Source organism: Lucilia cuprina, chromosome 2 (genome assembly GCF_022045245.1).
Source record: "Lucilia cuprina isolate Lc7/37 chromosome 2, ASM2204524v1, whole genome shotgun sequence".
Lineage (NCBI taxonomy): Eukaryota > Metazoa > Arthropoda > Insecta > Diptera > Calliphoridae > Lucilia > Lucilia cuprina.
Genome location: NC_060950.1, coordinates 45,346,641 through 45,359,820, shown reverse-complemented (window position 1 = coordinate 45,359,820; position 13,180 = coordinate 45,346,641). Strand labels below are relative to the sequence as shown.

The 13,180-nt window shown below is 29.5% G+C and overlaps 1 protein-coding gene across 2 annotated transcripts in view; it reads left to right on the top strand.

Annotated features, from left to right (window-relative positions):
- The first annotated feature begins 275 nt into the window (after positions 1-275).
- The window catches only part of LOC111679312 (protein gustavus), a 92,605-nt gene continuing 79,700 nt past the window's right edge, over positions 276-13,180 (top strand). Inside the window, exon 1 of one of the 2 annotated variants that reach the window (XM_023440862.2) lies at positions 276-445. In XM_023440862.2, the coding sequence (XP_023296630.1) occupies positions 426-445 (20 nt within the window). In that variant the 5' untranslated portion in view covers positions 276-425. The remainder of the gene's footprint in view (positions 446-13,180) is intronic. The other variant, XM_046945110.1, reaches the window with a different exon arrangement.

Sequence of the window (13,180 nt, the reverse complement as noted above, 5' to 3'; positions counted from 1 at the left end):
TTCACCAACAATGAAAGAAAAATATTAGAAATTTAAACAAAATCAGTAATAATGTTAAAAACATTAAAAGAAAGATCAAAATTACGCGTGGTGTATAGCTTGAAGCCTATAAAGTTTGAGAAGCGTAAACGCGTTGCAGCCTTAACGCGTGGTGTGTACTCCCACCTTAATTCCAAAAGCGAAATGAGATGTCGCTACTTTATTTGTCTACTTTGAGTTACCCTGTCATAATTATAAATAAATAATTCTGGCAATGCTGTAAAAACGACTTACTAGGTAATTACAAACAAGAGTTACAAGTCGAATCCGTGTTTTATGAAAACAAGTTAAATAAAAAATTTTAAATGTACTAAATGACATTTTATAGTATTGGTTATACAAATTGACAAAATTCTACACTTTATGAAACAGTACTTATAATATAAATGGAACTCGAAAAAAAGAGGTATACAAATTTAAATTCTGTGACCTTGAGAATTTATACGGTTTTGTTATGTATACATAATGCCAGGTGTATAAGTGTATAAATCAGTATCAAATAATTACAAATATCAAAGCGGTAGATGGAATGTTTTAAGACTATTCCTCTCATGGTTCGTTATATATTGTATATTATTTACTGTTTCGTTGAAATACAAAAAAGAAAGAAAAACACATAAATATGGTGTCAGTAGTTGAAAGTTAATATCTTGATACAATTAGTCTAAAAATTGCCAAATTATCTAGAGGAACTAAATATTCCAAGTTGTGATATGATTTTTCTTTTTATTTTCGCTCATTAAAAAAAAAAAACTAGTGCCAATTTTAACAGGAAAATTGCGTTATGGACCTAAATTTCTGATAAGCTATTTTATATATTTTAGACTTGGTATTACAACCAATTGGTTAATTAAAAATGTTTTATTGTAGTTAAACAGTTTAAAGGCAGTGTAAACATTATACAATGTAATATCGAACGCCTAGCTAATCATCGTGCAAAAGTTTTTTACATGATCGTTTATTATGTTGTTTTAAATGCACGAATGTCAAAATTCCATCGTACGTGCCCTCTCGGATGCATGAACCTGATATACAGTATTGGCCACAACAAATGTACCCCTTTATTAAAGTTTTCTTTAAAGTAGGTCTAGTTATTAAAGATAAGGCAAATTTTTAAGATACATATCACACTCTTTGTTTCTAGTTTTGGTAGGTCGTTAAAAACAAAAAATATTTACATTCTTCAGAATTTCATTGGTCAAAACATTAGCACCTCCTTAAAAAAGATTTTTTAGATCGAATTTCTCCATTATTTTTTATAGATTTGAATTAGATATATTAAATTTTAAGTATTTTTATAATGTTCAACAACAACTATTGGCCGTATATCATCAGACATCTGAATCGAAGGTGCTACCATCATGGTTTCTTAAATAAATTAAGAAACAATTAAAAACAATTTATACAAAATATTAAATTACCTATAAAATAAATTTTTCGGGAGAGACTGAAAAGGTTTAAATTCATATACAGATAACGATTATTCATCGATCTTTTGGCCATTTATTTATTTATTTATAAGTTATCTTAAGATAAGAAATTAGGATAACTTATTATTACGAAGCAATGGCAACTAAGGCCTTCAGCTAGAGGAAATGTAAATACAAATAGTCAATAATTACATATAATACAATGGATAATGGATTATACAATAGATAATAAATGTAATAGATTTCTAATATGTCTTACTTATAACAAGGTATATAAACAATTAGTAGATTAAAAGTGAGTATTGGATATATGGACGATAGTATGTTTGTGTTTTTATATGTCTTTATAAGTACTAGAGTACATAAAGGGAGCTCCGCCTCCCTAATCGAAATTTAACAAAAAATTTAGATTAGAAAAATATATATGCAAATGTATGATATGAAATGATATGTGTGGCATCACTGGATTACTTGTTTACTTTTTGTTTTGTTTCTTGCTTTGTTTTTTATTCAAGCATACGTGCGTGTGACTTGTTTCTCTATATTAGTAACAACTTTAAACGCTTATAGCTTCTAAAATTCTGAACCGATCTGACTTATATATATATTGTACAACATATAGTTAAATGTAGTATTAGGATATGTTTGATGAATATTGTTCCAGTTCTGCAATAAGGACATTGATTAGAAATATGAGGATTTATTAAATATTTTTTAGTTATTAATGTACGCCCAAGCCTATGTGTTATAAATTTCTTAATGTTTATATTAAGGTATTTTTTGTTATTAATTGTTTCTTGATTAATCTCTTTACACCAACGCAATGTCTTAGGCCACCATTGATCGGTTTCAAGTACTAGAGATTTTTTTAATGTATTTAACTATATCAGATGTATTGAGATTTTCTGTTAAATAAACGGGTGCTTTGAGACTCAGTTTTGCCGATAAGTCAGCAAATTCATTACAGTTAATTAAACAATGACCGGGAATCGAAACAATAACTATTCTGAGAAAATGTTTTATTAAAAGGTTCCTCATAAAGTAGCATAGTAATTTTTACTGTGAGGATTGCTTATAGCGTTGATAGCAGATAATGAGTCAGTGAAAATCAAAGACTTATTAGTCGAATTAATGGAGAGCTTAAGTGCTTCATATATGGCTATAATTTCGGCTTCGAACAGCATATTTTGAGCCGGTGTGGTTCTAAACGCACCAAAAGAAATTCTTATAGCCGAATTAAATATTGTTATGATTTTTCGGAAAGATGATTTGGGAGACCATCCATATAAATAAATGCCAGTGTATTTTAGATAAAAGTAAAGATTTTACCGCCGATATAGAAGATAGAATATATATTGCAGTTAAATTTTTTGTTGGATATATATTTTATTATATTTAATCTATTTGTTAAATCACTTGCAGTGTGTTTTATATGATCTTTCCAATTGTACTTCCTGTTAAATATTATTTCTAATATTTTCAGAGAATCTATGTTTTCTATATTGAAATATCTAGTAGAGACTATGGTATGATAAGTTCTTTTTTTTTACGAATGTGTAGGTGTTTAGATTTTGCCAAAGATAATTCAGCTCCCGAATAATTTGACCACTCGTTAATGAAATCAATCAATGGGTTAATGTTTGTGGTTTGATGTTTCTTAGATGAAAGGTTTCTTATTATATAGAAATCGTCGGCGTATACACATTATTAAGAGAAAGAAAGTATTTGCTAATTTATCGTAAGAAATTAAAAATATAATAACTGAGAGGGGAGAGCCCTGAGGTATACTTTGGGCCATATTTCGCGCAAAACTTCAGTGTTTAGCTACTTAAGCCGTCCTCGGAAGTTAAAAAGGGACTTAAATATCATTTAATCTTTATGTAATGAGTCAGTGAAAATAAAAGACTTATTAGTCGAATTAATGGAGAGCTTAAGTGCTTCATATATGGCTATAATTTCGGCTTCGAACAGCATATTTTGAGCCGGTGTGGTTCTAAACGCACCAAAAGAAATTCTTATAGCCGAATTAAATATTGTTATGATTTTTCGGAAAGATGATTTGGGAGACCATCCATATAAATAAATGCCAGTGTATTTTAGATAAAAGTAAAGATTTTACCGCCGATATAGAAGATAGAATATATATTGCAGTTAAATTTTTGTTGGATATATATTTTATTATATTTAATCTATTTGTTAAATCACTTGCAGTGTGTTTTATATGATCTTTCCAATTGTACTTCCTGTTAAATATTATTTCTAATATTTTCAGAGAATCTATGTTTTCTATATTGAAATATCTAGTAGAGACTATGGTATGATAAGTTCTTTTTTTTACGAATGTGTAGGTGTTTAGATTTTGCCAAAGATAATTCAGCTCCCGAATAATTTGACCACTCGTTAATGAAATCAATCAATGGGTTAATGTTTGTGGTTTGATGTTTCTTTGATGAAAGGTTTCTTATTATATAGAAATCGTCGGCGTATACACATTATTAAGAGAAAGAAAGTATTTGCTAATTTATCGTAAGAAATTAAAAATATAATAACTGAGAGGGGAGAGCCCTGAGGTATACTTTGGGCCATATTTCGCGCAAAACTTCAGTGTTTAGCTACTTAAGCCGTCCTCGGAAGTTAAAAAGGGACTTAAATATCATTTAATCTTTATGTATTGATAGAATAATGCTTAACTAAGTTCAATTTAAAACAAAAAGTTCACAAAATTACAATTATTTGAAAATTCAGAATGTCGTATGTAGGTTATTGTTTGGTAATTAATACAAATACAGAAATACTACGATCAATTTGTAAAAAATATAACATAAAATATTATCCTTTTTTTGCATTCATATTGTGAATAAATAATAGAAGTGAAGATTGTATGTATCATTTTGATACCATTATTCTACTGGGTCAAATTCCTCCAAATGTAATATACCTGAATTTTGAAAATGTTGATAATGGTTGATCTTATAATATATTTTACTTATTTTAGCATTATTCTTTCTGTTTATCAACATTTCTTTTCATTTAGGTCCATTTTATACTTCCGAGAATGATTTTAACTGCCAAATATTGAAATATTGCTCGAAATTTGGTCCAAAAATCGCTAGATTATCATTGTCAGTAGATAGATATAAAATTTTTTCATCTCAAAATCTTCTCAAAAATTTATTTTGTAGATATTTTAACATTAAAAAAATTCGTTTTTTCTTAATCTGGTGTTATAAGGCCAATAGTTTTGAAAAAATAAACAAATAAATCTTAACATAAAAAATAAAATAAAATGGATATTTTTAAATGTAAAATGTAATTTATAATTAAGAATTTTTAAAGAAAGAATTGAAAAATCTGATTTTAAAAAAATCATTTTTATAGGGGTGCTAATGTTTTGACCAATGAAATTTTGAAGAATATAAATACTATTTTATATTTTTCATTAATTAATAGGTAACATACAAATTTCTGTTACAGCTTTTTAAAGACCTACCAAATCTATAAACTAAAATTGTAATATCTTCCAAATTTGCCTTCATTTTAATTAGAACACTTTAATAAGAGGGTGCTTTAGTATACTGCATTTACATTTGCCGATACTGCATTTGCCTTAATCACACGTACATTTAATTACAAAAATAATTTTGCAGAAATATTTCCAATAAAAACTTTAGCTGATGTTTCTAAATCTATAACAATATTATCCCAAAACTTTCTGAGTCAATTAAGAAGCAGTTATATTTCGGAAAACTTATTCTCATCCAAAAACTTCTCTATATAATTATACCGATCTATATAAGTATACCGATCGATTCAGAATCATTTTTTGAGTCGATTAAGACATGTCCGTCCGTCAGTCTGTCCGGCTGGCTGGCTGTCCATGTAAACCTTGTGCGCAAGGTACAGGCCACAATTTTCAAGATAATTTGATAAAATTTGGACCAAGCATGTTTTTAGCACAGGGACTAAGTCTATTGAAAATGGTTGAAATCGGTCCATTATTTCACCTAGCCCCCATACAACCGTACCTCCCGATTTGAATATTCTGCTACCTCTCTAAAAATTGGCACAAATAAGTTTTCTATAAGTATAAATGACACTGCAGATTTTCGTAAGGATCGGCCTATATTTGACCCTAGCCCCCATACAAACCCCCCTTCAAAAAAAGACTTAAACGTCTAAAATTTACTTATAACCATTTGTATCGCAATGAAACTCAACAAAACTAACCGTTATTTAGAAATATATCCTTTTCCCAAAATTACCAATGATAGGCCCATATTTGACCTATATAAAGCCTCATTTAGAAATTTTAGTTTTTTATCAATAAATTGCTTAAATATTTTGGAATTATGGTAATATTCAACATAAAAGTTTCTTTATAAAAAATAAAAATTTTATAAAAAGTAAAAATTTTAAAATTATACTCATGGTGTAGGGTATTATATGGTCGGCCATGCCCGACTATACTTTCCTACTTGTTTTATTTATTTCGTTTACCAATTTACGTCGTGTATTTCTATACCGGTAACAAATGACATTTGTTACAACAGTACGTACATACTTACCAACATACATACCTATATATGAGTGGATTTACCTGTAGAAATACAAAATAAGAAATTTTTATAAGAGTATGTATTGTTGAGTTAACAATGGGTGTTGTATCGTAGTATATCGTAATTTTTTCATAATTGTTTTGTTTTTGCTTCCAAAATTTTTATACCCTACACCACTATAGTGGGGAGGGTATTATACGTTTGTGCTGATGTTTGTAACATACAAAAATATTGGTCCAATACCCACCTTAAAGTATACCGATCGATTCAGAATCATTTTTTGAGTCGATTAAGACTTGTCCGTCCGTCCGTCCGTCTGTCCGGCTGGCTGGCTGTCCATGTAAACCTTGTGCGCAAGGTACAGGCCGCAATTTTCAAGATAATTTTATGAAATTTGGACCAAGCATGTTTTTTGGCACAAGGACGAAGCCTATTGAAAATGGTTGAAATCGGTCCATTATTTCACCTAGCCCCCATACAACCGTACCTCCCGATTTGAACTTTTTATGCTATAATTACGTCAAATATTCTGCTATCTCTCTAAAAATTGGCACAAACAAGTTTTATATAAGTATAAATGATACTGCAGATTTTCGTAAGGATCGGCCTATATTTGACCCTAGCCCCCATACAAACCCCCCTTCAAAAAATGACTTAAACGTCTAAAATTGACTTGTAACCATTTGTATCGCAATGAAACTCAACAAAACTAACTGTTATTTAGAAATATATCCTTTTCCCAAATTTACCGAGGATCGGCCCATATTTGACCTATATAATGCCTTATTTAGAAATTTTAGTTTTTTATCAATAAATGGCTTAAATATTTTGGAATTATGGTAATATTCAACATAAAAGTTTCTTTACAAAAATAAAAATTTTATAAAAAGTAAAAATTTTAAAAATATACTCATGGTGTAGGGTATTATATGGTCGGCCATGCCCGACTATACTTTCCTACTTGTTTTTTAAATATTTTTATGACATACCACCATACGACATCGATTGTGAATTGGACAAATGTAAATATTTCTAATTAAAAACTTTGAAATGTGTGAAGAAACCTAACATATATATTATACACGTAAAGGAAAATTGTTTAATAAAATACATACACACTGTTACGTTTTACCTTTAAAACATTTGTTTATGTCCCTTTGAAATAAACGTATTCTTTTTATGACAAATAAAAGCGTCAATTCATTGTAAAATAAATATAACATATTATAATTTACACAGTTTTATACACAAACACTTTTATAAACTACTTAACTAAGCTGTAATACCCCATTTACACTACAACGGAATCTAGTTCTTATAACAAAAACTGCAGCCTTTCATGGAATTGAGAAATGTATGTATTTTTTATAGAACTTTAGAGCACATGATATTATAATAATGTTTTTTCTAACTTTAATGGAATTTGATAATATCATATCGGCCCTATCCATTCTCCATATTATATAAAAGTTTATAAAAGGTTTTTCGGAAAGAGCTCTAAAGTTTTCGATTTCACAATTTCAAATTTTTTAATACAAAATCGTAAATTTTTTATTTACGCAATTATTTTTGTTTGAGCCACAATATACTGGAAGAAAAGCAAAATGTGGACTTTATATAAAATGTTTTTTAAATTAGTTTGAGAAAATTTTAGGAAAATCGATTTGCTCGGAAGTTTTTTTAAGCCAAGAAGACGAAATTCTTTTTCTCAGGGTATTCACATACTGATAGTTCCTAATGTTGGCGGTTATAGAACACTGCGTCAATTATAGAGGATACATTGTAAGTCTATACACAAACATCGCACGTGCTCTAAACTGGGAGACAAAACATGACATTGAAAATCCAAAAACAAAAGTTTTTGGACCTGATTACTACTAACACTAACTTCTAGGAAAAAGCCCGCGCAATAACGAAATATGTAAACTGGACTGGATGAAATGAATTTAATGTCAACTGAGATTAACATATTTATCAACAGTCAGAATACAGTTAAGGCGATATCAGACGTTATGTTCAAATTTAAGACCATACTGGATGTAAGAGAACCTTAATCAATAATCTTCCGGAATTACGATTTTTTACAAATTACAACAAATCCATTAATCAAGAAAAGGTATAATTTTGCGGATGGCCGAAGTTGGCAGCAATTCTAACCAATACGTTTCTGTTTTAAATATGTCTTAATGTCCATGGACTTTTTGACATGCCACCCATTGCATCATCACTCGGAAATAATCAGCAACGTCCTAATAAAGGCAACTTGACGATGTTAACCTAACGAATGCAATACCGAGAGATAAATTTAAAACATATGCGAGAAACTGAGTTCCTAAACATTGCCCAATAGGTATATTCTTCGATTTTCAGTCTTTAACTTCTTTGTAAATTTTAGCCGGTCATCATAATTTGGATGAGATATAAGAACTGAATTTGTTAGTCTTTTCAATTACGCTATAATTCTGTTAAGCTGTATGTAGTCTAATAATGTGCCTTATAAACCTATTATTTTATCCTACATCACTTTAGTTGGGAGGGTATATTGGGTTTATCCGTTTGTCCGTCCTTCCATGTAAACATTGTAATCAAACTATAGGTCGCAATAGGCCATGCCCGACTATACTTTCCTACTTGTTTTATTTATTTCGTTTACCAATTTACGTCGTGTATTTCTATACCGGTAACAAATGACATTTGTTACAACAGTACGTACATACTTACCAACATACATACCTATATATGAGTGGATTTACCTGTAGAAATACAAAATAAGAAATTTTTATAAGAGTATGTATTGTTGAGTTAACAATGGGTGTTGTATCGTAGTATATCGTAATTTTTTCATAATTGTTTTGTTTTTGCTTCCAAAATTTTTATACCCTACACCACTATAGTGGGGAGGGTATTATACGTTTGTGCTGATGTTTGTAACATACAAAAATATTGGTCCAATACCCACCTTAAAGTATACCGATCGATTCAGAATCATTTTTTGAGTCGATTAAGACTTGTCCGTCCGTCCGTCTGTCCGGCTGGCTGGCTGGCTGTCCATGTAAACCTTGTGCGCAAGGTACAGGCCGCAATTTTCAAGATAATTTTATGAAATTTGGACCAAGCATGTTTTTTGGCACAAGGACGAAGCCTATTGAAAATGGTTGAAATCGGTCCATTATTTCACCTAGCCCCCATACAACCGTACCTCCCGATTTGAACTTTTTATGCTATAATTACGTCAAATATTCTGCTATCTCTCTAAAAATTGGCACAAACAAGTTTTATATAAGTATAAATGATACTGCAGATTTTCGTAAGGATCGGCCTATATTTGACCCTAGCCCCCATACAAACCCCCCTTCAAAAAATGACTTAAACGTCTAAAATTGACTTGTAACCATTTGTATCGCAATGAAACTCAACAAAACTAACTGTTATTTAGAAATATATCCTTTTCCCAAATTTACCGAGGATCGGCCCATATTTGACCTATATAATGCCTTATTTAGAAATTTTAGTTTTTTATCAATAAATGGCTTAAATATTTTGGAATTATGGTAATATTCAACATAAAAGTTTCTTTACAAAAATAAAAATTTTATAAAAAGTAAAAATTTTAAAAATATACTCATGGTGTAGGGTATTATATGGTCGGCCATGCCCGACTATACTTTCCTACTTGTTTTTTAAATATTTTTATGACATACCACCATACGACATCGATTGTGAATTGGACAAATGTAAATATTTCTAATTAAAAACTTTGAAATGTGTGAAGAAACCTAACATATATATTATACACGTAAAGGAAAATTGTTTAATAAAATACATACACACTGTTACGTTTTACCTTTAAAACATTTGTTTATGTCCCTTTGAAATAAACGTATTCTTTTTATGACAAATAAAAGCGTCAATTCATTGTAAAATTATAACATATTATAATTTACACAGTTTTATACACAAACACTTTTATAAACTACTTAACTAAGCTGTAATACCCCATTTACACTACAACGGAATCTAGTTCTTATAACAAAAACTGCAGCCTTTCATGGAATTGAGAAATGTATGTATTTTTTATAGAACTTTAGAGCACATGATATTATAATAATGTTTTTCTAACTTTAATGGAATTTGATAATATCATATCGGCCCTATCCATTCTCCATATTATATAAAAGTTTATAAAAGGTTTTTCGGAAAGAGCTCTAAAGTTTTCGATTTCACAATTTCAAATTTTTTAATACAAAATCGTAAATTTTTTATTTACGCAATTATTTTTGTTTGAGCCACAATATACTTGGAAGAAAAGCAAAATGTGGACTTTATATAAAATGTTTTTTAAATTAGTTTGAGAAAATTTTAGGAAAATCGATTTGCTCGGAAGTTTTTTTAAGCCAAGAAGACGAAATTCTTTTTCTCAGGGTATTCACATACTGATAGTTCCTAATGTTGGCGGTTATAGAACACTGCGTCAATTATAGAGGATACATTGTAAGTCTATACACAAACATCGCACGTGCTCTAAACTGGGAGACAAAACATGACATTGAAAATCCAAAAACAAAAGTTTTTGGACCTGATTACTACTAACACTAACTTCTAGGAAAAAGCCCGCGCAATAACGAAATATGTAAACTGGATGATAATGAATTTAATGTCAACTGAGATTAACATATTTATCAACAGTCAGAATACAGTTAAGGCGATATCAGACGTTATGTTCAAATTTAAGACCATACTGGATGTAAGAGAACCTTAATCAATAATCTTCCGGAATTACGATTTTTTACAAATTACAACAAATCCATTAATCAAGAAAAGGTATAATTTTGCGGATGGCCGAAGTTGGCAGCAATTCTAACCAATACGTTTCTGTTTTAAATATGTCTTAATGTCCATGGACTTTTTGACATGCCACCCATTGCATCATCACTCGGAAATAATCAGCAACGTCCTAATAAAGGCAACTTGACGATGTTAACCTAACGAATGCAATACCGAGAGATAAATTTAAAACATATGCGAGAAACTGAGTTCCTAAACATTGCCCAATAGGTATATTCTTCGATTTTCAGTCTTTAACTTCTTTGTAAATTTTAGCCGGTCATCATAATTTGGATGAGATATAAGAACTGAATTTGTTAGTCTTTTCAATTACGCTATAATTCTGTTAAGCTGTATGTAGTCTAATAATGTGCCTTATAAACCTATTATTTTATCCTACATCACTTTAGTTGGGAGGGTATATTGGGTTTATCCGTTTGTCCGTCCTTCCATGTAAACATTGTAATCAAACTATAGGTCGCAATTTTGGAGATAATTCAATGAAATTTGTCACATGATCTTCTGTGGTACCTTAGACGAAGCCTATTGAAAATGGTTAACATCGGTCCATTATTTCACCCAGCCGCAATACAACTGAACCCCTAAAAGAGCTTTTAATCAATCAATCAATGTTGAGATTAATATCTCATACATCCATCAACATACATCCATCAATATAAGGTCCAAAAAGGCTACATGAAGGGGCTTGACAAACTCAGTTTTTTTAAGTTTTGTACTCTTAATGATGAAAACGTCAATTTTGCTTAAGGCCCAAATAGACTACACAAGCGGCTTGACAAACATACTTTTTTCATTCCAACCTACACTACACAAACATTGCCCGTACAAACATCAAATTTTTTAACGTTTTTGTAGAAAAAGTTTGTATTAATAAAATAAAACATTTGATAAAAACTCAATAAGGGGTTTCATTTAAACGATTAAGTTTCCCATCTGTGCAAGTGGGCAAGTTTATTCGACTTGTTTCATAAAACCCCTGTTCAAATTCTGTTCATTCACAATATTTATATACATCTAAAAACAATGTCAAACGAAATCAAAAAATAATAAAATTACTTTAACAAACTATTTTAAAAAATATATTTAAAATGTGAATATTCAAGTCCATAAATTCAAAAGTGAACAATAGAGAACGGATTTATTAAATGTTACACACTACACAAAGGGTTTGTACAAAGGTAAACTATTTATTTCTTTACACACAAAAAATTGTGAAAAAGAAAGAGAAATTACTAATATTTAAAAATTTGTATTTTTTTTAATTTGGAAACATCTCTTAAATAAAAAAATGTTTCAAGAAAATAAATCTAGACAGTGAAAAATTCAACCTTTTTTAACATTTTAAATATAAAAAATGTGTATATTATTGAATTGTATGAAAATCAATTAATTGATTTATGATTTTTTCGACCAACTATTTTAGTTTACTTTTTAAGTAGATTAATTGGGCCCAATAATCGACTATGTTGGCCGATTACGACTATTTTTAAAATTTCTCCATTTAATTTTTCATCCAAAAATTTATGGACATCATCCATTAAAATAATCCCATAACTACTCCCCTGTAAAAATAATTGCATTACATGATATCTTAAGTATTCTAAGGCAGAAATCGATCAGGTTCATTTTATTGATAACATTACATAGGTTTATGTTGCGGATCAAGTATAATTAAACATAAATCATCCCAATACGTGCGGAGGAGTTACATTTTTGGCAACGTTTGTTATTAAAATTAAATTTGTGATCGTTTTCTAATATTTCTTTCTATATACATATTAATTTTTTATACAAAAACTATTGATATTTTTGCAACTAAAACAATTGATTGAAAATAAAATTATTTTAAATTTTATTGTAATTAAAATGTTTTGTTTTTCATCATGAGAGAAAATAAAATTAGTTTTATCTTTTCTTCAACAAATGAAAAATAGTATTAATACATTACAATATAATGATGGTGGATATTTCATTCTTGCACAGTCGAATTTCAAAGAAAAATTCCTAAATTGATATTGAAATAATTGAAATGGACTCTTTTTTAATTATTAGTTCACAGCGTGCTTACGTCCAATTTTGGAACTTGATATTTATTGTACCCTACACCAGTTTAGTGGGGAGGGTTATTGGGTTTGTGATGATGTTTGGAGCGCACAATAATATTGATCCTATACCAACCTTAAAGCATAGAATCATTTTCTGAGTCGATTTCCGTCCGTCAGCCTATCCGCCCGTCCATGTAAATTTTGTAATAAAATTATAGTGCGCAATTTTGAAGATAATTCAATGGAATTTGGTACATGTTTTTCT